The 21,152-nt window shown below is 37.1% G+C and overlaps 1 protein-coding gene across 1 annotated transcript in view; it reads right to left on the reverse strand.

The window, feature by feature from the left end:
* STK39 (serine/threonine kinase 39) overlaps window positions 1-21,152 on the reverse strand; it is an 85,854-nt gene that overhangs the window by 26,352 nt on the left and 38,350 nt on the right. The window contains exons 11-13 of the mRNA XM_030454288.1: window positions 11,045-11,167; window positions 10,884-10,916; window positions 7,909-7,976 (exon numbers count right to left, since the gene is read on the reverse strand). Coding sequence (XP_030310148.1) covers window positions 7,909-7,976; window positions 10,884-10,916; window positions 11,045-11,167 — 224 coding nt within the window. The remainder of the gene's footprint in view (window positions 1-7,908; window positions 7,977-10,883; window positions 10,917-11,044; window positions 11,168-21,152) is intronic.

A 21,152-nucleotide genomic window follows, 5' to 3' on the forward strand; every position in this document is an offset into this window, starting at 1 on the left:
TCTCAAAACAGCAGCCCTGACAAAATGGACATTGTGCTCAGGTGGAGGCTTCATTCATAACCCATCTGGATTCTGTTTCTCAAGGAGAGACCCTTATTTGGGTAACCTCCCTAATAAACAGGGCCTTGGTCTTGCAAGAGCAGTCCCTGCTTCAGTGGTTGTCCCGAGAAGCTGAAAGGGAAGCTCTGTTTGATGGCCACCCTGACAGGCAGGACACTGTCCATAGCTGACATAGATGTCCATGGGCCAAACTTTCTCAAAATTAGCTTTATGATAAACAGGCTTCACCAGCAAAGGTTGCTCATATGTCAAGTTCTTGTCTTGTTTGTGTCCCAGTGCACCTGTTGTGGCCATCCACTTGGGGTGTGAAACAGGATAAATGAAATTAGTGCAGTTAAAATTTTGCCTCCCCCTCAAAAATACCAGAAATCATAAACCCAGCAACCTTAACCTGACTGCTTTATAGAGACACAATAGGGTCCCAGAAACACTCCTACCAGTGCTAAGTGGGAACAAGCAGACAAACCATACAAAATTATTTTAAATTATTTCAGCCCCCAAAAAGGTACTATGGCAACACATTCACAGGCAACTCTAAAGTAGGCAGATGAAGATGAAATAGTGTGGCTGACCAAGGTAAATGCAGTATCTTTAAATCTATTGGAAAAACATCTAATTAGAATTAAATTTTGATTTATCAAAATTTAAGCCCTATCACAGTTGACCATTAATATACATGCCATTAATAATACAAATAATACATCTAACACTGAGGTTAATTCAAGATTTAAATTATTTACTTTAGCATAAAGGAGATAAGAGGCTGTGTTTGGGTTTTTTTGTTTTTTGTTTTTTTAATAATACAATAAAAAGTCAGAATGGAATTTAAAAAAAACAAAAGTCTAAATGATTTTAAAAATTCAGTATCAGCATCAGCCTCAAATTCAACTTCCATAATTTACAACCACAGCTCTGCAGGTTAAACACCTAGTTCCTTGCCATCTAAATATTCAGACATGCAAATCTTTCTGATAACCAAAATGTAATAAGCAGAAACAACATATTGATTCCTTGGCTCAATAATTATCTATTTTACATACAAAATTTGTTTTGATAAACAAATATACTGGTTCTCTATTGAATAAGGGATGGCAAAGCACTTGTATGCAGGATTATTTAGATCGTAATTAAAAAATTAAAATTTAAATGTTGAATTTAATTTCAATAGAAATATAGCAAGGCAGAAAAACAGCCTTAAGTAATGAATAAGAAATGCATAATTTACCATTTTTAAGGAGCAAGTTTTGAAGGAAATCATAGAGGTAGAAATGGAAAGCATGATTAGAATCAATAGTTCAATCAAGTAAGCACTCCTGCTTACTGATTTCAGTCATGATTTAATCATGATTAAACAGATTATTTAAATGAAGTCTCCACACTGTGAAAATAAAATTCAGTTCAGTTAGCATGTCCCCACACCTCCCTGATTCCCAGGGCAAAGCATTAGAGGTGACTGCAAAATAAAATATATGACTGTGCTCAATACTGTAATTACAGGTACATTTATTTCAAAAATTTTACAAATGGTCTTGTTTATCATGTTTGTTACTGGATCGATTCCCAGTCTATAGAGAAGTTCGGTCACTTTCCAATTGTAAATCTACCACACAGTTGAGTTTATTTAATGACAAAATCTACAAACATGCTGGATAATAGAAGCCATTTAATTAGCAAAAATTATGAGAAATACCTTGGTGAAGGATATATATCAATCCCACTTCTTACAAAAGAGAATGGAATTATAGAATTTTTCAAAGATTTAAAAAAAAAAAAAAAAGAAAAACCAAAAAATACTTGAGAGCTCTGCATTATGGTACTGAGCCAGTCACCAAGCTCATTCAATCTCTAGCCAGAACAAATTTTGGGGTTTGCTTGTCTATAGGGTTTTTCCCTCCTAAAAATCTATGCCTCATAATCAAAAACTAACAAGAGTAGCTCTACTGGGTATGTCCAGCCAAGTACATTTTTTCTGTAACTTCACTTGTAATTAGGTTTTTTCAAATTTTTAATTTTTATTTTTTAGAGGACAAAAAAGCAGGCCTACATGAAAACAAGGAGATAAGCATTTGAGCTTCAGCTCAGACCAGTGAGTGATAACTCATCATCTCTGTTATGGCATGTAGAGGGAATCAGGAAATCCCAATTTAACTGAAGTTCTAACAACTCTCCTGCTGTAGCATGGCATACTGGCTACTCCTTGGACTTGTCATTCTGAAATATATCTCTGCCTAGATCCCCAGGAGAAACATTCCTCAAAAAGGACCAAGTGACACAGTTTAAAAATGTAATAAAGCAGCTACATTATCTGAAGAAATGCTTTTATAAGAAATACAGACACACACAAATGTTTCTCTGTAAATTATTCGATCAGAGTGCCATTACATATAATTCTACCTTAGCATTTTCTCTACACACTAGTTTAAATAAGATATGCAATAATATAACTACTTGCCAGTGCATCTCCATTTGCCCCTTTTGTTCTTCTATAGACTTAATTCAACTAGTGCAGAGGAGCTGTATCACATTAGGTCCTGGGACGTTCCATATTACTATCAGTAAATTACCTTCCTGTCCTAGGAGCTAATTTAACCATCCTAGATTGCTTCTGATAATTTGCAATTCTTAACTATTAAGCATTAACAAGTCTCCTAATTTAACACGAAATGTCTCTGTTATTAATCTAAATAAGTTAAACCCTCTGACAGTGACCTTCCTAAATCTATAACAGCAACAACTTGGTGGTTAGACTGGACATTTCAAATCAAATGTGCTTACTCCTTCCCATCCCCTTTCCCAATTGATATGAACAGCCCAGTCAGAGGACTACATCACAGACAATTGCCTTAAAACTCTTTTTGAAGAATTCCTGCCAAGAGCCTTGGTGTGTGCAGTCTCACAGGTAAAAATCTGGATTACAGATTTCATTCCTTCACATTGCCAAATTCCTCTGTGAGGCTGAGGATACAGAAGCATCAGCATTTCACCATAATGATCACACAGCATGGGTCATAGCTACAAGCTATGGCAACAGATCAGGCAGCAACTGAGAAGCATTATTTTCAGTTCATTGCAAAATTCAAGAACAGTCTCCTAATTAAAACTGAGCATTAAAAACCTAATGGTATGTATTAAGTATTTAATACTAGAGCCTTTCAAAAATGTTGCATGGAATTACCTAAAACACACTGTTGCTAATTCCACTTCTGGGGCAATCTACTCCAAGACATAACATGAAAAAAGGTAGAAAATAAATTGGAAATTGCATCTCTAACTGAAGAAGAAACTCCGACAGTAGACATTATTTTTACAAGTTATTCCCACTGAGAAAACTGTGAAAACAAGAAGGCATTAATTACAAGTTAAGCATGGAAAAGTTAGATCTGAAGTTGAAAATCATCCAGACTAACAGAGTTAAATACCAGCACTTTTATAAAGAGTGCCATGGGATTCTTTTGCTTCTCATCTACAACAAGGCATTTGCACTAAATGGAAGCTGGTATAAATTTGGCATTCCCTACTCAATTACTGAATTAATCCAAATCTGCTCTGCTTGGGAAAAACAAGAGAACCCGACCATCCACTGAAAGAATTACAGAAATACATTTATTAGTGAAATACATTTATTCTTCCTCCTTTGGGAAGTAATTTTTTATTTTTATGGGTACTATTATCCTTTTAATTTTTATGGGCATTATTAGCCTTTTTTTGGAACATACTATGAGGAAAAAAAATGAAAAACTATAACCTAGAATTTGATGGTTTCTGATGTAGCATAGTCTCACTGTAAAAGGGAGTGATGGGTGTGGGTGTCTGGAAACAAGCTAGAGAAGCATTTGCTTTTCTTTTTTGCTTTTCTCTTCTTTTGAAAGTTGCCCATCTCCCTAGGCTTTGTCCTGTCCAAAATCTTCAAGACATTACTCTTCAAAACTTTTGCCCACACTCCTGAGCCGCTTAAGTTGTTTCTACTCATCAGGCTCTAAATATTTACACCCACTTCTATAAAAAACTCTTGGAAACAAGGATAGTTTCCCAGCTAAAGGCTCAGTAGTACAGTAAATGCCATCAATTTTCTCTCCACCATCCCTTCTTGCCTCAGGACCCTGGGAAAATGCATTTTCCCCTCAGGTCCTAGCCCAGCTCCATCACAGGGGAAGGGCTTATTTCCACCCGAAAAAATCACCATTTGCTGTCACATTACCCCATGGCCCCTCTCTGGGAAAGCAAAAGGAAAGCAATGAAGAGACCTTCCTGAGCCTTTTACTGAAGTGTTTACTTCCCTTTCCCTCTCATCCTCCCCCCATCAGTCGATTCATTCCTCTTATATTTTGCCGTTATTTACATTTTTACCCACATCAGTACAGAACTTTTTTTTTTTCCAACACTAATTCTCAGCATCTAAAATCAGTGTGTTTTGAACTCATCAAGCTACTGCAGTTTATATAATTTGATTGCCTCCAGTGAATTACTTCAAAAGAAAAAGCTTCCAACACTTTGGATGATTTACTGAGCTTTGAGTCTTCAAGTCTGGCATCTAATGCTCACAGTGTTTATCTGAATATCAAGCCATGCTTTAAAAGCTATAGAATAGTACCAGATGAAGCATCACAGGAAATTGTTTCTGTCCTAATACTATAGCTAAGTTGCTTCATAATAATATGTTTCACAGCTTATGGTTCACTTTAACAAATCCCATAAAAATCCTCTGATGTGCTCAAGTCTCTATCAGCTGTATGACTTAATGATCAATTCACCAAAAGCCATCAACGGAACATTTTAATATCTGGAGTGGAAATGGATAAAAACAGAAACCCCAGCAAGGATACATGCTGTTTACTACCTTGGAATCCCAAAGGAATGCTGCATGACCCAAAACAAGTCATCTACAATACTTTTGTTCACTTAAAAAAGCAGAACTATCAGTATTTTAACTTTCAGATGCTCAAAAAACTTTAACTCAGTAAGTTAATTACAACCAAAGAGAGCAGTTAGGGGCCAGAACATCTTTCTCCATATATAGCTATCCTAATTGTAGGGTCTTTCATCCTGAAATAATCCCAGCATAAGGATAGCTGCATATGGCTGGAATGCAGGGAGTGGCTTCTTTTGAAACCAAGGACTGACCATGCAGGGAGGTCAGAATTTGATGATTTTTAAGGTCCATTCCAACCCAAACCATTCTGATTCTGTGAATGTCTGAGGGCTTCCAGGTACACCCTATGATACAGGAAACTTATTTTTCAGACTTCTGTGAAGGAATGCCACACAACTGCCCTTCTGCTAACAAAACAGAATAACCAAATTGAATTAGTGCAAAACAGATAGCATCAATAGTTCAAGCACTAACACTTTAACATTCCAAACACCAAAACAGCACCTCTTTAGCTTGCCACTTATACTACCCAGTGGGGCACAAACTTGTCAAAACTTAGGTGGAATGCCAGCCTCAAACCTACTCTAGCCTTTGTTTAGCAGAGGGATAGTGTCCAAAAATCACGACTTTGGTCTGGGGAGGAAGAATCCTAATCCTATGCCCACACAGCAGCCCTACACTGTTACCACAGTCCCTGTTTGTCCAGAGCTGGCTTTCCTGAATTTGCTCACTGCATCTAGACCTAGGCTCAAAACTGCAGAATCCAGGAGTCCTCTGACTCTCAGGTGCAACCACTGACTGCCAGGCCCAGGCAACTATTAATATATCTAAAGTAAAATAAGAGATTAAAAATTTTTAAAAGAATATACTGACATACTTAACACTGACAGCTAACTCCCCCCAGGTAATCAGATAATGGAAGAAACTTTTTTTTTTATTAAAAAATAAACAAATAACCATCAGCTCTAATTTAAGACTTCTGTTAATTTACTGAAGAACAAGACATTAAAATATAATTGTTGACAAGTAAGACCAGACTGCACAGCCCTGCTATGCTCACAGCAGCCTCAGCTGTGCTCCTCCTGGGGTCAACAGTGGAAAGGAAGCATGACTCTCCAAATGCCATCAGTGGTACCTTGATAAACACAACATACAGGAGCCAGTGGGTGGCTTCCCTGAATTTCTGTGAATGTTCCATAGACAAAATAACTCTTGCCTTTATGGTAACAAAAACAAATAAGCACCTAACTCTAAATGCAAACCATATGTGTAGGTACAGGGAGCTTGTAGCCCTTGCTCTCAGATAAGCACTTTGCAAAGTCCCAGTGAAAGAAAATGGTAAATGCCTCAGAGCATTTGTGTTCTTCAAGACTATTTTGTTTTGTTTAGAGGAAACTAGAAAGAATTTTAAAATGAAAATTCGTATTTCTTCCCTCTCTACCAATGACCATCTACCCTCCTAAATGTAACACATTAATCCCTACAGACTTTCATTTGGGAAGGGGAGGGGATCCTCAAATCCCTCAAAGGGGATTTGATAAGGAGAGGGAATCTTTTCACCCATTACATTAGGGGATTCTTGACAAGAACAAAATTTCATCATGCAAATAAGGAGTTTGGAAAATCAAGTGTCCTAGGATCAATCTTGCTTCACTTCTGGCTTAAGGGCTGCAGAAAACTGAAAGCCTAATCCCTGACATTTCACTGTGCTGTCAGGACTAAAATGTTTGCCCTGTGGATATGCCAAAACTGCAAGTAACTAGGTAGAAAGTAATCACTCTGTATGTTTCACTGTGATTTAAGAATACCAAGAAAACCTCACTATTATATTCACAGCACATATAAATTGGTCTGGTTCGTAAATGTCTCTCTGTTTGTCTCTGTCAGCAGACAGATGAAAAAGCATATTGATAGCATAACTGGGTAGTTACATAAACTGGACAACTAAACCAATTCTACATGATCGCCAAGTCTTTTCTCTTTTATTACTCCTCTCTTCAGTAAACAACCCTTGGCAGCCACACAATTTATTGTAGTCAAAGAAACAGTAAAATAATAGGTTTTGGAGCTTGGCACTCATTTAGTGTACATTTTTTTAATTAATTGCTAAGTTTCTGATGTTACTGTTCTAATGCTACTTGTTAGGCATAAATCTGCTATTTGTTTCTAACATATTATTTGTTTTTCATATATATTTCTCTATTTAACTTCTTCTCTTATTGTTAGCTTAAAAAAATCTGTAACATTTAACTTTTCCCAATAGCAATAATTAGGACTTTACAACCTCTCACAAATAACCTGCCAATACAAACTGGAGGTAAGCAAGTTTTAAACTGAGTGGCTGTAAGTTTTTAAACCAAGTTAGCCATTTAAGGAAAATGGTTGTAAATACATAAAAAGTTATCAAAGCTTCTTATGAAAAAATACTTTTATCAAAAACCTAGATCACATAATAAAAGAATGAAAATCTTACTTATAAACTGAGTTTAATTAAAGTTAATCTAAGTAATTCTAACTAAGTATAAATTTAAGTCAGACAACATATTTGGATCCATTTTCTAAAATGTCTTTCTCTTCTCCACAGTGGTTGTTCAAACTTGCCAGTGAAAAACATTTTTTGAGTAGGAAACTTGTAATACAGCTATAGTTATTTCTGTAAGAGGCTGACTGCTGAAGTGTGAAAGAAACTCATTAAAAATCCCTCACTGTGATCCTGCATTACAGGGAAAAAAAGAAAGAAAATACTTAATGAAGGGTAGCCTGAAGCCACATTCATATTCTGCTTTCCATTTTACACTATTTCAGTAAGCAATTAAGAGACAGCAATTAGTCAAAGAAACACTATTCATACTGGTCATACTGGGATATTAAAGAGGTTAATACTTATTTTATGTTAATATTATGAAAGTAATGAGGTAGATCAAGAATAATATAGCCAACTAAAAAGAAATGCTAAAATAAATAAAAGAATCTCTTACCTTAATCTTAGGACAAGATTCACTGCACATGGAACTTGACTATATTCGTCACCAACAGCAGGCTGAGACTATTAGAGAAAAAGAAACCAAAGTCTTATAATGAATGCTAAAGGAAAAAAAAATATTCTGAAATACTTGCCACCCTAACAGTTTGAAGTTAGCACAGAATATGTTACACATCCTTTAACTCTCAGAAATTTTTTAAAGACTTTCAGTAACACTGTCTAAAATATAGCTGATAGAATAAAACTGCTATGTTTCAGTCACAGAGAAACAGATGAGAAGACATTAAGGCATTAAAGCACTGAATGTAAGAGATTTTAATCCACTTTGCATCAAAGCTCCAATAACCTATTCATACTATGCACACAGTGAGAATACCAAGATACTATTCACATTATTTTCATGTAAGTTTTGGTTGTGAAGGAAGTCTTGCATCTACCCATCTGTAAAGAGCTAGTAGCATATCAAAGTGGGCATCACAGTCTTCCACAGAGAAAAACCAGGCATATGGATATGTCTCACACTAGCATTCCTCCCTAGCACTATGATATCCCTCCAAGCCCTCAACTAAGATTTACATGAAGTCTCAAGCAAAAGTGTATCCTCGATACAGGGTAGCTCAGTGTCCTCCAACTTACTATGCCTTCATACCTAATTTAGCATATTGTCACCACTCACAGAAGCCTGTACAAAGATTATAGTCAAGCCCCCCCAAAACAAAGACTTGTGTCACAAATCTCATTTGATTGCTTTGTAACGGTATTTCACCTCAAAGCTATTTTTTTAAGTGTTACACAATATTTTTTATCTACATATTAAAAGAAAAAAAGTTACTGAATATTTGGAAAATTATTTAATCACTAACAGAGGAGATTTTTTTCCTACTTCAATTAAATTCCTTAAACTCATATAAACTACTACTGTTATTTTTGCAGCTCCAACAGACCTGCTATTTCAGTGTATGGGAATGTGCAGCCCAAAGACCAACAGGTGCATACTGAGAGTGACAAGCTGCACTGGTTTCAGTTCCCAGTAAGCTTCTTCAACAGAAGAATTCAAGCAAAGGTTTTTCCCTTGTTCATAAACTACAGAATTCATAATAAGAGCTGCCTATATGTACTGAGTCACAAACTAGAGAACTCCAGGTCCTTGGGACATCTCATAATGGGATCAGAAGCACAAATAGTGTTCTTCTCTATCCCTCCCAGTTGCAGAGAATGGTAATGGAAGAAAACAGGAAGAGCCAGATCAATAGCTGGCTTCCAGACTGATGTCACCAGCAGGATTTTAGGTTTTTTTGATCATGGCTTGGTCTACACAACACCAGGCCTGCTGTCGACTGAAAGGGTATATCTGATCAAAGGGCAAAAAGGATTTTAGCACAGGAGTTAGCAGGGCTCATTAACAGATCTTTAAGCTAGGTTTGAAGGGGGAAGGGATAAAACCAGGCTTGGCAGAGATAAGCCTGGGGCACAGCACACCAATATTTGTGGGACAGTGTGCAAGTGAGGTCCTTTTGGTCTTCTGTCATGACAGAGAGTCATGTGACAGCAAAGAAACCAGAGTTATTGATAGGTTAGAAACCATAGACGTGCCTGAGAATGGTCAGGTATGAATCAGGGCTTCTTACCCCAAAAGGGTGGCAGGACCAACAGCCCAGCTGAAGTGCATGTACACCGATGCACACAGCATGTGCAACAACCAGGAGCTAGAAGCCACTGCCCAGCAAGAAAACTGTGATACAGTTGTGCTGACAGAAATACAGTGGGATGACTTGCACAGCCAGAGGGCTGCAATGGACAGCTCTAAACCCTTCAGAAGGGATAGGCAAGGAAGGAGAGGCAGTGGGGTGGCCCTGTAGATTAAGGAGTGTTTTGATTGTCTAGAGCTTCCTAATGGTGGCGGGAGGCAATGGAGGGAGAAAATCAGAAGGGCTCTTCTCCCATGTAGCACAATAGAAGAAGAAATGGCCGGGGAAGCAAGTTGAGTTTTCATCCCTAGAGGTATTTAAAAGAAGATGTGGTGCTTAGGAAAATGGTTTAGTGATAGACACGAGTTATTGGATAAATGGCCAGACTGGATGATCTTAATGGTCTTTTCCGACCAAAATGATTCTGTGGTTCTTTGAACTCTCAATTTCTATGACATGAATAGTGAAAGCCCATTTTTTTCTGTACTCAGCCCACATAAAACATCTCAGATGCTGAAGCACTATGTAGACTAGTTCTGCAACAGAAAGACTGGGGTCATATCATGAGCTTAACAGGACCAAACCTAGCAGGAAGCTGTTAATCTTTTATAAGATTTCTATGACACCACTGAAAACCAAGAGGATCTGAAATTGCAAGTGAAATGGCAAGTGTCACCCAACCTAAAAAAGAGACATTTTTAAAAGAGCACCTTGGCTATAAGCCAGTAATCCTATTAAGCAATTATTTATTGCAGTGGTGCTTCCCACACTCTCAGCACTGGGCCATGAAACTCAATATGGTATTTTATTCCTCTGAATTAATCTACTATGCTGCAGTACTGAACTCTTTTACTGTATCCAGGATGAAACATCTTAATTGCAAGCTACATGTTATGATACAAATACTAAGAATGAAAAATTGTTTGGAGATCTTTGGCTATTATGAAACGGCCATCATTATTCTGACTAAAAGACAGCAATTAGTGTGACACATAGTTAAGAAGATTAATTTTTAAAAGTCAGATTAGCTATCTTGACCAATTCTGCTGGGTATGAAAATAAAATTACTTTACATTTCCTATCCATCTTATCCAGTGTGTGCTCAAGTTAACTGTTAGAGGCCCAACAGCATACAGCTCCACCCTCACAAGTACTTGCCAAACAAGGCTGCAGAACAACGTTGCCACCAAAATTTACATTTAAAAATTTTAAAAAAAAATAAAAATCTGTTCACTCAAACACGTGGAAGAAAAAAAAAAATTAAAAATTAAGACTTTTTTACCTCTGTGTTCTTCTCTTCTTTCACTCTTCGTGACTGGAAAACAAATGCAGTGAGGTATGAGCTACGCAGCTTTATTCATTTAAGATCCAGAAATATTAATAGTTAACATTAAGATAGAATATCTTGCATAGTGTAAATGTCTTGACACAAACAAAAGTTACCTTTTCCTGAGAAACAGCAGCTTTGCCTTCTACACTCTTCTCATCCATTTCATCATCACTCCATTCCCAGTCCCCATCTTCTGTTTTATGAAGGTGACCACTGGAACCTGGTACTCGTCTGACCTATCAAAGTGTTCACAATTACACAGACACCTTTAGCTGTTATCAGTGTTCTGATAATCAGCAATTCATTATTTTTATTCTATATTTTTCCATTAGTTTTATGGAGGTGTCACTGGCATACTAGAATAATATCTGAACTCAGGGGTCATCCTTGAGCCAGTGGGAATAGCTAAACTATACAAAATTTTGATTGTTCTGCTACGAAGCTTTAAAATGCGTAGGGTGTTAAGGATACATTAAAAGTAAAATTATCCTTATTAAGGAATAAAATAGCAAAGCAGCTGCATGCAGACTGAGAAGGTAGAAAAGGCACATGCCACACCAAACTAATTCGGCAGACTCCTGTAGATCAGTTCTAATGAAGCTTGATACGAGTATCCAGCAGCTAAATCTGAAAATCAAATGCTCTTATGATACCATTTTGCTCTTTTTCAGAGCCTGAAAACATGCTTGTTTTTCCCAGATCATGCTCAGTCAATTTGAGCAAAACAAAAGACCATCCAACAAATCCTTCCCACACCTGGGTGTGCTGGAAGCACAGGACAATCAGCAACAGCCCCACTGGTGTTTAGATTAGAATCAGGTTCTCTAATTGTTTCACATTACTGAATCAATATATAGTCCCCACTGCACAAATTCAAATGTTCTTACAGGTAAGCTCCCTGGTACTATATATTTGTAAGTATTAAAGCAGAACCTTTTCACTTATAAAAAAGGAAAACAGCCTGTATATTGTGGAGAGAACAAAAGGAACAAAGCATTAACTGCTCATAGCACAAAAAAGGGAGATATAACTTGGTAGAAAAGTAGTTTCAGGCCAAGAACTGCCGGAGAAGACATCTTTTAAATAACTTTTTTTGAAAGTTATGAACTAGATCTTCTTGGCTCAAAAATGTATATCCTGTTTGCCAGTACCCATGGTAACATACAACACCCTGGTTCAACTTTAGTTTCACAGCTTTCTGTCTGTGGTGTTTTGATGTCCTATACTAAAGTATACTGAGTGATGAGTAACTTGGTACTACCATTTTTATGTTTTGTTGTGCTTCCTACCAGCACAGCTACCTCACAAAATGAGAAGTAAAATAAAAATAGAAATAAAAAACATTCTGGTTTCCAACTAGAAAAATTACTGGTTTCATTATGAAACTTATATAAAAACTAAAATGGTATTAACCTTGCTCTGACTCCTCTAGTTGCTGCAAACCACAATGTAGGGAGTGATGCAGCATGTGACAGATTCCAGCTGCTTCTACATCCCATCAGGTGGTACTTCAGCAAAATGTGTGTGGCATGAAAACAGTGTAGAACACTAGAAGACTAAACTTGTGAGCTTCCAGAAAATCATGTGATTCAGATATTAATACAATTTTTTCTACAGCAGCTTTTCAGAGAGCTGGGCACTTAAAACTATTTTTCTATGTGATTTGGACTGAGCACAGTTTGGAGCTGGTTGGCCTGACACCGCAACAGCAAGAGTGCACATGAACTTAGGGACCTTCTTTCAAATCCTTGTGCACAAACAAATAAGGAGGTATCTTGGTGTCTCTACCTCCCTTCATTCATTCCCCTAACACCTACATTCTTTCCCTTCCCTTTTGCACATAAACTAAACTAGAGGAAAGGGTGAAGATTCCAGAACTTCAGCATGACTCTGTATGGTTTTTACTCCTTAAGATATTTTTCCTTTATATTTCTTGCCCACACAACTGAAGAAGAGTGCCCTGCACAGTTTCTACATATTTTGTACTCCTCTGAAACTGAGAAAAGAAACCTATACAGGACACCAGGGGAATATCCTGACTTACTTCCCAAGGGACAAATTCTGCACTATTTTTCCTGTTTCTCATACCAGGTCCCTAATGCAAAATTTTAGCCCTGGCTGCCTCAGAGCTTGGTATAAGAAGCTTGTGTGCTTTTGGGAGGGAGGACCAAGCAAAAGTCAACAGAAACCTGGTGCTTGTAGATATAATTAATTATCCTTCAAGGCACAATTCTGATGTAGCCTTTTGTTTAATAGCACAAACATTTTCCCAACAGGTATATACTAACCTACGAGATAGCAACCACAACCAAAAATAAGATTTTCAAAAAGAACAGGATAGAATGGTTTACAGATACATGCAACACTTGTGCTGTAATCAGAATCTCTTCTGCATCCATTTTCACTTGTTCTGAAGACTTACTCTAACTAGAATGATTTTAATGGAGCTTAATGATGCTGGCAGAGAGTTATGGGAGAAAGCTTTAGTGATTAAGACAGAGAGCATTTCAAGTTTATAAACAGATTGCCTTTTAATAAGCAATAAAAAATGCCTTGAGGAAAAGAAAATAAGTTACTGTAAAGTAAAATAACATATTAAATTGAATTATTTTCTTGAAAGGTATCTGAAGGCAGAAAAACAACAGTTTAGATTTGTACTCTGTTTCAATCAGACCTATTCATACCAGCACATATATGCACAAGAAAGAATAATTTCAGCTACAGCATAGTACCCAACCTATTCAACCTTCAATAATGTGAAGCTGTTGTCTTTCTTTTTCTTTTCTTCTCTCTCTCTTTTTTTTATTTTTTTATTTTTTAATTTTTGTTTTGTTTTTATTGGGGCATATGGTTAACACTTAGCAAATTAATTTGTACAGTTTTTGATCAATATTGGCTTTGCTCAGGCTCAGGTCTGGTTAAAGACAAAAACTTAGTCACATAGAGAGGGCACATACTCTAGGTGCAGGACTGAGCAAGAATGTCATACCATGTATGCAAATAAATCAATTGTCTTTTCACCCATCATAAGCCTGGGTAACTCACATCACACACTGGACGGGAATACATAAGTTTAATTTCTGTTAAAGACAGTCTGCTAGTTTGCTGCCATGGGAAGAGACAATCCCAAGAGGTCCATCAGGGCTGCACCAGGACCTACTTGGCTGTACGATGAGCAGATTCAATCCACCAGCCTGGGAGAAGAAGAATTTTTTTTTCTTTTTTTCCTAACAAGCCTTTTCTTTTTTTTTTTCTTCTGGGGTTAGTCAGCCCATCTTGAGATTAAATAGCAAAGACTGTAAGCAAAGAGGCAGAAACAAAAGCAGCAGTGAAAAGATACTTGGATCGTCTCATTTTGGCAGCAGCAATCCCTCAGGATCCTCAAAATCACATATTCTAAAATGCCTGCAATGCAGCATCATGACTAGAGTGCCACACCAAGTCTCCTCAAGCTTTCCTTTGTGCTCCTACATCTGTGCAGATGACCCAGTTGAAAAATTAACATGGAACACATCTTGCAGCCAAATCAGCTTTTTAATGTAGCTTATCATGAGCTAGCACAAGTGCTAGAGCCTGCACAAGAAGAGGAGCTGGAAAGTCATTTTCAGTAGTTGCACCTATTATCTGTGGTAAGAAAGCACTGGAAACTCCTAAATAGTGATACAGACATAAATATGAACAGGGAGCAAATATATTCAGACACTGCATACATGTATTTCACCTGATACCCTGCTACAGGCCTCCCATATTACAGAAGGAAATAAAGAAGTGGAAAAAGGACCAGAGGAAATGGGTTTAAATTGCGCCAGGGGAGGTTTAGGTTAGACATTAGGAAAAATCTTTTTAGTGAAAGAGCTGCCCAAGGAGGTGGTGGAGTCTCCATCCCTGAAGGTGTTCAAGAAGCATTCAGATGTAGAGCTTCAGGATATGGTTTTGTAGTTGTGGTAGTTGGATTACAGTTGGAGTTTATGATCTTCAAGGTCTCTTCCAACCTTAATGGTTCTATTGAAAAAGGAAGTGCTTCATCCAAGACCACAAAGCAAAAAAGAACATAGAAATGAAATAAACTCCTACCTCTACCAAAATAAGGAGGATGCTCTCTTACATTGCATGTGGTACCTATACAAATGCAATTTCTCCTTTAGCTTTAGTCAAAATAGAGAGCATCGGCAGTTCTTCATGCTAGAATTACATACCGCTCAGTAGATATTTCAAAAAGAAAGAGAAACAAGTTAACACAACCTCAAGTATAATTTGGGTTCTATCACTTGAAAAACCTAAATGCTCCTTCCAAAACAAGACTGAATCATAACAACTGAATCATAACAAATTAACACGTAATACAAAACATATTTCACATAAATCAGAAGAGCATACAACAAATAAGAAATGAATGTGAATGGTCAGCACTTAAACTGCATCCAACACAAATGAAGCTCAGAACAGAATCTACAACAAAAAGTAGTTTGTCAGAGGAAAAACTTATCAAGCCATTGAGAAAAATACCACTGCTAAGAAAGACATTACAAACATGTGCAACAGAGAATGCTTGGACATTTTGGTGAGGGAAAAAATCATAACTACCACAAAATTATTAAGCATGATATTATTATAGTTATATATACTGCTGCTGGTTAAAGCTTTTTCCAGCATACACTGGATAAATTAAGATGCTGACAGAACTATTTGTTGTCACCCTTTTAAACTAGGATACAGATAATTTAACATTTGCAGCCTGCAATAGCATGCATCAGTTTTCCAGAAGAATGTCTGCCTAACCAGATGAACAGGGCAACTTTAAATCCCATCCACTGAAGATTAGCCCAAAGCATCCTGACAGAGAGAGAACTTCAGCATCAGAATGCAGATGCTGCCCACATTTCCCATAACTTGATGAAAAGGAAGCTACAGCATAAGGAAGCAAAACATAAATTGTCTTCTAGGCACTGACATGCTTGCTGTATGTAGATGTTAGAGACTGGGGAAAGAAGAATCTATTATTCATCACTGATTCTTTTGCTGCTTCAGTCTCTTTACAAGTTTAGTTTTGTAGGATGACAGGGAAGACAATTAACATTCTCTGAATGTTAAAATCCTTCTACTTCCTTATTCACAACTACTCACAACAGCAAGAACTGGGTCCACTGAAAGGTTTAGTATTCTATTTCAGTACACCCTGTGAGATACCAATGCATAAGAATATGAAACATTACTATAGTTCATACATAGTACAGCACATCACCTAGACCACATTAAAAATCTATTATTTCAGAAAAAGTAATATGCATCTATTGTTTTTCTCAGTCCATAGAAATATGACTAAAGAAATAATCTCGATTTTCCAACTATCTCAATTTTCTGAGCTATTCCTATTCTAGTTTGTGGCAACTGAGTATTTCGAATGGAATCCTGGGGAGATTTAAATCAATCTTTTAATCTTTGGCTCCATAAGAGTATGGTGACCTGAAAGTAAGAAAACTTGAAGACATTAATGAGAATTAAACATTTCTGTAAGATGAAGGTGCCTAACCACCCTCCACATATAGGTAACTTAAAGCCCAAATGTAATTTGTTCCTGAAGAGAAGCAAATGTGTAGACCTCACCTATTCAAACACATCTGAGGAGCTGTTGTAGAAATCTCTTGCTGCTCTCTATTAACCTAGCTAGAGAACAGCCAGTGCTGTTGCCACTTTTTTGCACTTGCATATCTACAAAAGACAATCCATATAGTTTTGGGGGTTTGTTTTCTTTTAATCACACATTCTGGAAGTACTACAGCCCAATAAATCAACTAGCTCAGTTTTTTGTGGCAATAAAATTGTCTCTTATTCTACCACTGATGTCCTTCAGCTACGTATTCTAGTATTCAAGTTCAAGATATGAAGAACCCTATGTGACCCAGAGATCAGAAATTACAAGTTATTTAAATCCCTCCTCTTTTTCGTTTTCTGCAGCCTGTCCAGTAAGAGCACAGATGTGACTTTCAGGCAGAAAAGGGAAAGACCCATCAATGGATACTGTGTATCTTCACCTTTCCCTAAGACTTTGGTAATACCTCTTAGAGGAGACAGGACTCCTCTGCTAAACAGACTCCAGAAGTTCTTAGAGAACACGTATGCTGAATTATGCTTCAGAGTGCCAATCCTACTTGGTAACTGACAAGGTGAGAGTTTCTTTGCATCACCCTTCTCCTGTCTATTTTTGTTCAATTTGGGGTTTAGCATGAAATTTTGCTCTCATTTTCTCAAAAACAAACAAACAAACAAAGCCAACACCAAAAACACAAAAAAACCCCAAAAAACCAAAAACCAAAACTAGACTAGCAGTTCCTTCCATACATATCTTAAGTCTGTATAGCAGTCAAATTTTAGTTTTCACTTAAACCATCTTGCAAACCTTTCCTAAATGTTTCTTAAGATACACAAGCAAATTTCAATCACCACATCTATGCATTTATTTGCATCCCAATGCAACAGAGGAAATCAGCATATCTTCACATATCCACTCCTGGCACAAGCCTTTTCCCTTAAAACACACATTTAATCTCAGCACTTGAGGTAAATGGCAGACCATGGAAAAGTCACTTTCTACTGTATATTTTCTCATTCAAAAGAACATCCTTTTTGCATAAGAACACTTACACTGTCATCACATTTTTGTGGGTTTTCTTGAACAACAAAAAATCTGATTTAAGGCTTTGCAGTTGCTAGTATGTATATGTGAAAAAGAACTTTTTGACTGAATATAGGGAATGTTCTAGGAAGTAAACACATTATTTGGTGTGCACATCTCCCATATCCTACATTCTCAGCCTGCAGGGTTTGAATTTCAGTAGGCCAAGGATACCTTGCTGTGGGAGGAGATGAAATGTCATTAGCACCTCAGGTGGCATGTCCTGAGTAAGTAAAAGCAAGAGCAGAGAATATTCTTTCATATATATGTTATCTCACTAGAAAGACACAGGAATATCAAATCCTTCAATTCCAAATCAATTCCAATTCAGTTCTTCAATTCCAAGCCAAATGCAACTGGTATCTGCAAAACATGGCAACACTGCGAATATTCCATTTAAAATTTTGCTTTAGAATAAATGCAAAAAATATTTCAGTCACTTTAGGACTGAGCTTTCATAAATCCTATTTTTATCTCACAAACATTTTTTTTAAAAATTCAAACTGTATCTTTGCTAGAATTAAAATATATATTCACAGTTATCCAGCACACCCTTCTACAGAAGCTACTCATTGTTTGCTTTGAAGAGTGCAATGTCGTGTATATGGAACATTGATAATTGCCTTCAATAAAATAAGTTAGTATGGAAAATCTGAATCACTGATGCAAACTTGCATATATTTGTTTCTTTCTTCATGAACACAAAGTATTGCAAAAACTGAAAAGGCATCTAAGTCATTTAAGAATGGGAAATACAAGAATCTTCATCATTTTTGTAAATTCCCAACAAATGGAATCAGTTACATGGGCAACATAAGAAATTAAAAATCATTACTTTTTTCAGCGAAGAATACCGAATAAAGGAGATGATAATTCTGCACTGAAGAGAATTCTTCAGCTCTCTCTGCTGGTTCTCGTCTAGCACCCTTTTTAAAGGATAACACACAAGTCAATAATGAATATATATCTGTCAACAAACCTCCATAGAATACCATTTTCTTTAAATATTTACGATGCTGTACACAAACAGTATCATGCTCATATGTTTATGTGTGTGACACCCCAGGGCCATCAGTTGAGATGAGGCCATGAAACTTACCTACATTCACAGTTTAGAATGGCATGCATTGGAACAGATCAGTGAGAGGAAAACAAAGCCATTAAAAGCTTAAGGGAGAACTGAGGAGGGAGCACATTCCTACATCTCTAGAGGAAAAGCTGAAAAATAGGTACAGATGCTCAGTACTTCAACTCCCCACTCACTCTTGGAGATTACCCATCCATAGACCTCAGCCTTTTCACCAAGTCTTCTCTTGCTAGAATGCTGCTTAGAGACAGCAAAATGTAGCAACTTCAAACTAAAGACACTATTTTGTCACATAAACATCTTGTAAGAAAATGCAAGTAATTCCTTGCACTCTTATTTTGCTTTCCAAAACCAGGAGGTTTTACATAAATACTGCAACATACTTATTATCCCTGCTCCAGCCTGACTCCAAAATACAAACCTGATTTTGTTCTGTAGAAATGTCAGTAACACAGCAAATGTACAAGTTTAGTAATCCAGTGTTTTTTGTTTTCAGACATTATTTCTCCATTTACTACTTCCACTACATAAATCTAATCACTGAATGTTGTTAACTAAAAATAATTCTCTAATTCATATTTTAACAATTGTCCTTTCAGGCATGAATGTGCCGAGGAAGATGTTTTCAATTAGTTGTGCATTGTTTCTCAAAAACAAACACTTCACCTCAAAAACACAGTATCCCCAGTGGACTATCAGGCATGACCTGATGGCTAATTCAGACATGCAGAGAGTCTTGTTCTCCTCCCACAGTCAAGGAAATGTGCCAAGGCCAGCAAGGTACCTGCAGGCATCAAAAGGTGCCATTCAAAAATACAGCAAATTGGCAAAGTAACTTGATACTCTGAAAGATGAAAGACAAAGATCCAGATCTTTAGAGCTTCTGGTTATCTTTCCTGGCTGCTCAGATGAACTGGCATTATGATGGTAAATCACTACTAAAAGGCTTTCTGTTAAAGGGATCATTGATCCTTTTTCTATAATCAGCATTTTCCAGTTTCACCATCCTTTTCTATCATCCAAGCTGTTTACTTGCTTGAAATGACCAGAGGTAAAAAGAAAGAAGAAAAATACAGCCTCACGTAGAGCTTTCATTGCTCAGTAAAAGACGACTCGTTACAAGATGGGTTTCACTGTCAGCAATATGGTCATGTTAAAAACTGATTAGGAAGAAAGTTTACTATTGCGGATTTAAAAAATATTTTACTGTGATTTTTCTTTATGTTAAAGCTCAAGGGCTTGAAAATACAATTTCAAGGTGAAAATCTGATTTCTTCCCTTTCCTATTTCCTACAAGGTTTCCTTTTATTTATGCACACGCAAAAAAATTATTGTAGTACACAGTCTTCATTCCACACATATTTTAAGAGACCTAAGCTTACTCATATTTTAAAAATAAAAATAAAAATTAAGGCAATCAAAAGTAAAATCTGAGGGCAGTTCTCCAAAAAGTTACAAATTAACACGAAAATGCTGAACATAAGCATGCAACTTTTATGAAACCCAACCTTTGAAAGCCACAGTGTGTGTATTTCAGCTGTATATATGTTTCAGTGTATATATCAAGAAGCAGCACGCATTCAATGAGGCTTTGCATTTCAAATCCCAACCCTGGCAGTGCTCCCAGCATGAGGAGTAGCTGCCCTCTGCTGCTGGCACCTCCACAGCTGGCACCAAACAGCTAAGGCAGCCCCTTAACTTCCTATCCCATCCCATCCCATCCTATCCTATCCTATCCTCCCTTGGCTTCACGTACTTTGCAACTTCTTTGCGTTTACCAGCTTGGATGGAGATGCTTCACTGAGTGAACCAGAAACTGGCTTCTGCATACTATTACTATTTCAGTCCATGTTTCTGCTCTGCTAATCCTAAACTACTTGTTCTGATTAAAACCTTGATGTTTTCAACTCCAATTGTAACTTCTGGAGCCAAGAATGCTTTTCAGTTAAACTAAGTCCCCTGTGATGCCACTGGGTAGCACAATCTTAAGCATGCTTCACCTGTACTTCTCCTGAAATTCTCTCCAGGAACTTCAAGAATTTCACCAGTACTGAGCACAAGAGTGAGAGTTAAGTGTTTGTTTGGGTTTTTTTTTTCCTTTAATACACAGTTTTTTTGAACTAAGAAGGATTTAACTTCTCCATACAAAAGCAAAAATTCTCACATAGCTATTCCATGCTCAAGACAAAGAGAGCAGATGAGGAAACCTTGGGACACTTAAACTAACCCTAGTAAGGTAGCTGTGTCTCGCTGCACTGACAAAATACTGATCTGGCCTATAGACTGGGAACAGATTTAACTACTAATTGCACTGTGACATCTCCTACTTGAGGACACCATTTCAAATCCAAGAGAGGCAATCTGGTTCTCGATGTCATGCAAGTGAAGTGTTTGAGGCCTCATTTCTCAGAAGGCGAGAAGCTAAAACCAGTATTTGCTGCACATTCTCATCAAGAGCCAG

Source organism: Calypte anna, chromosome 7 (assembly GCF_003957555.1).
Source record: "Calypte anna isolate BGI_N300 chromosome 7, bCalAnn1_v1.p, whole genome shotgun sequence".
In the NCBI taxonomy this organism is placed as follows: domain Eukaryota; kingdom Metazoa; phylum Chordata; class Aves; order Apodiformes; family Trochilidae; genus Calypte; species Calypte anna.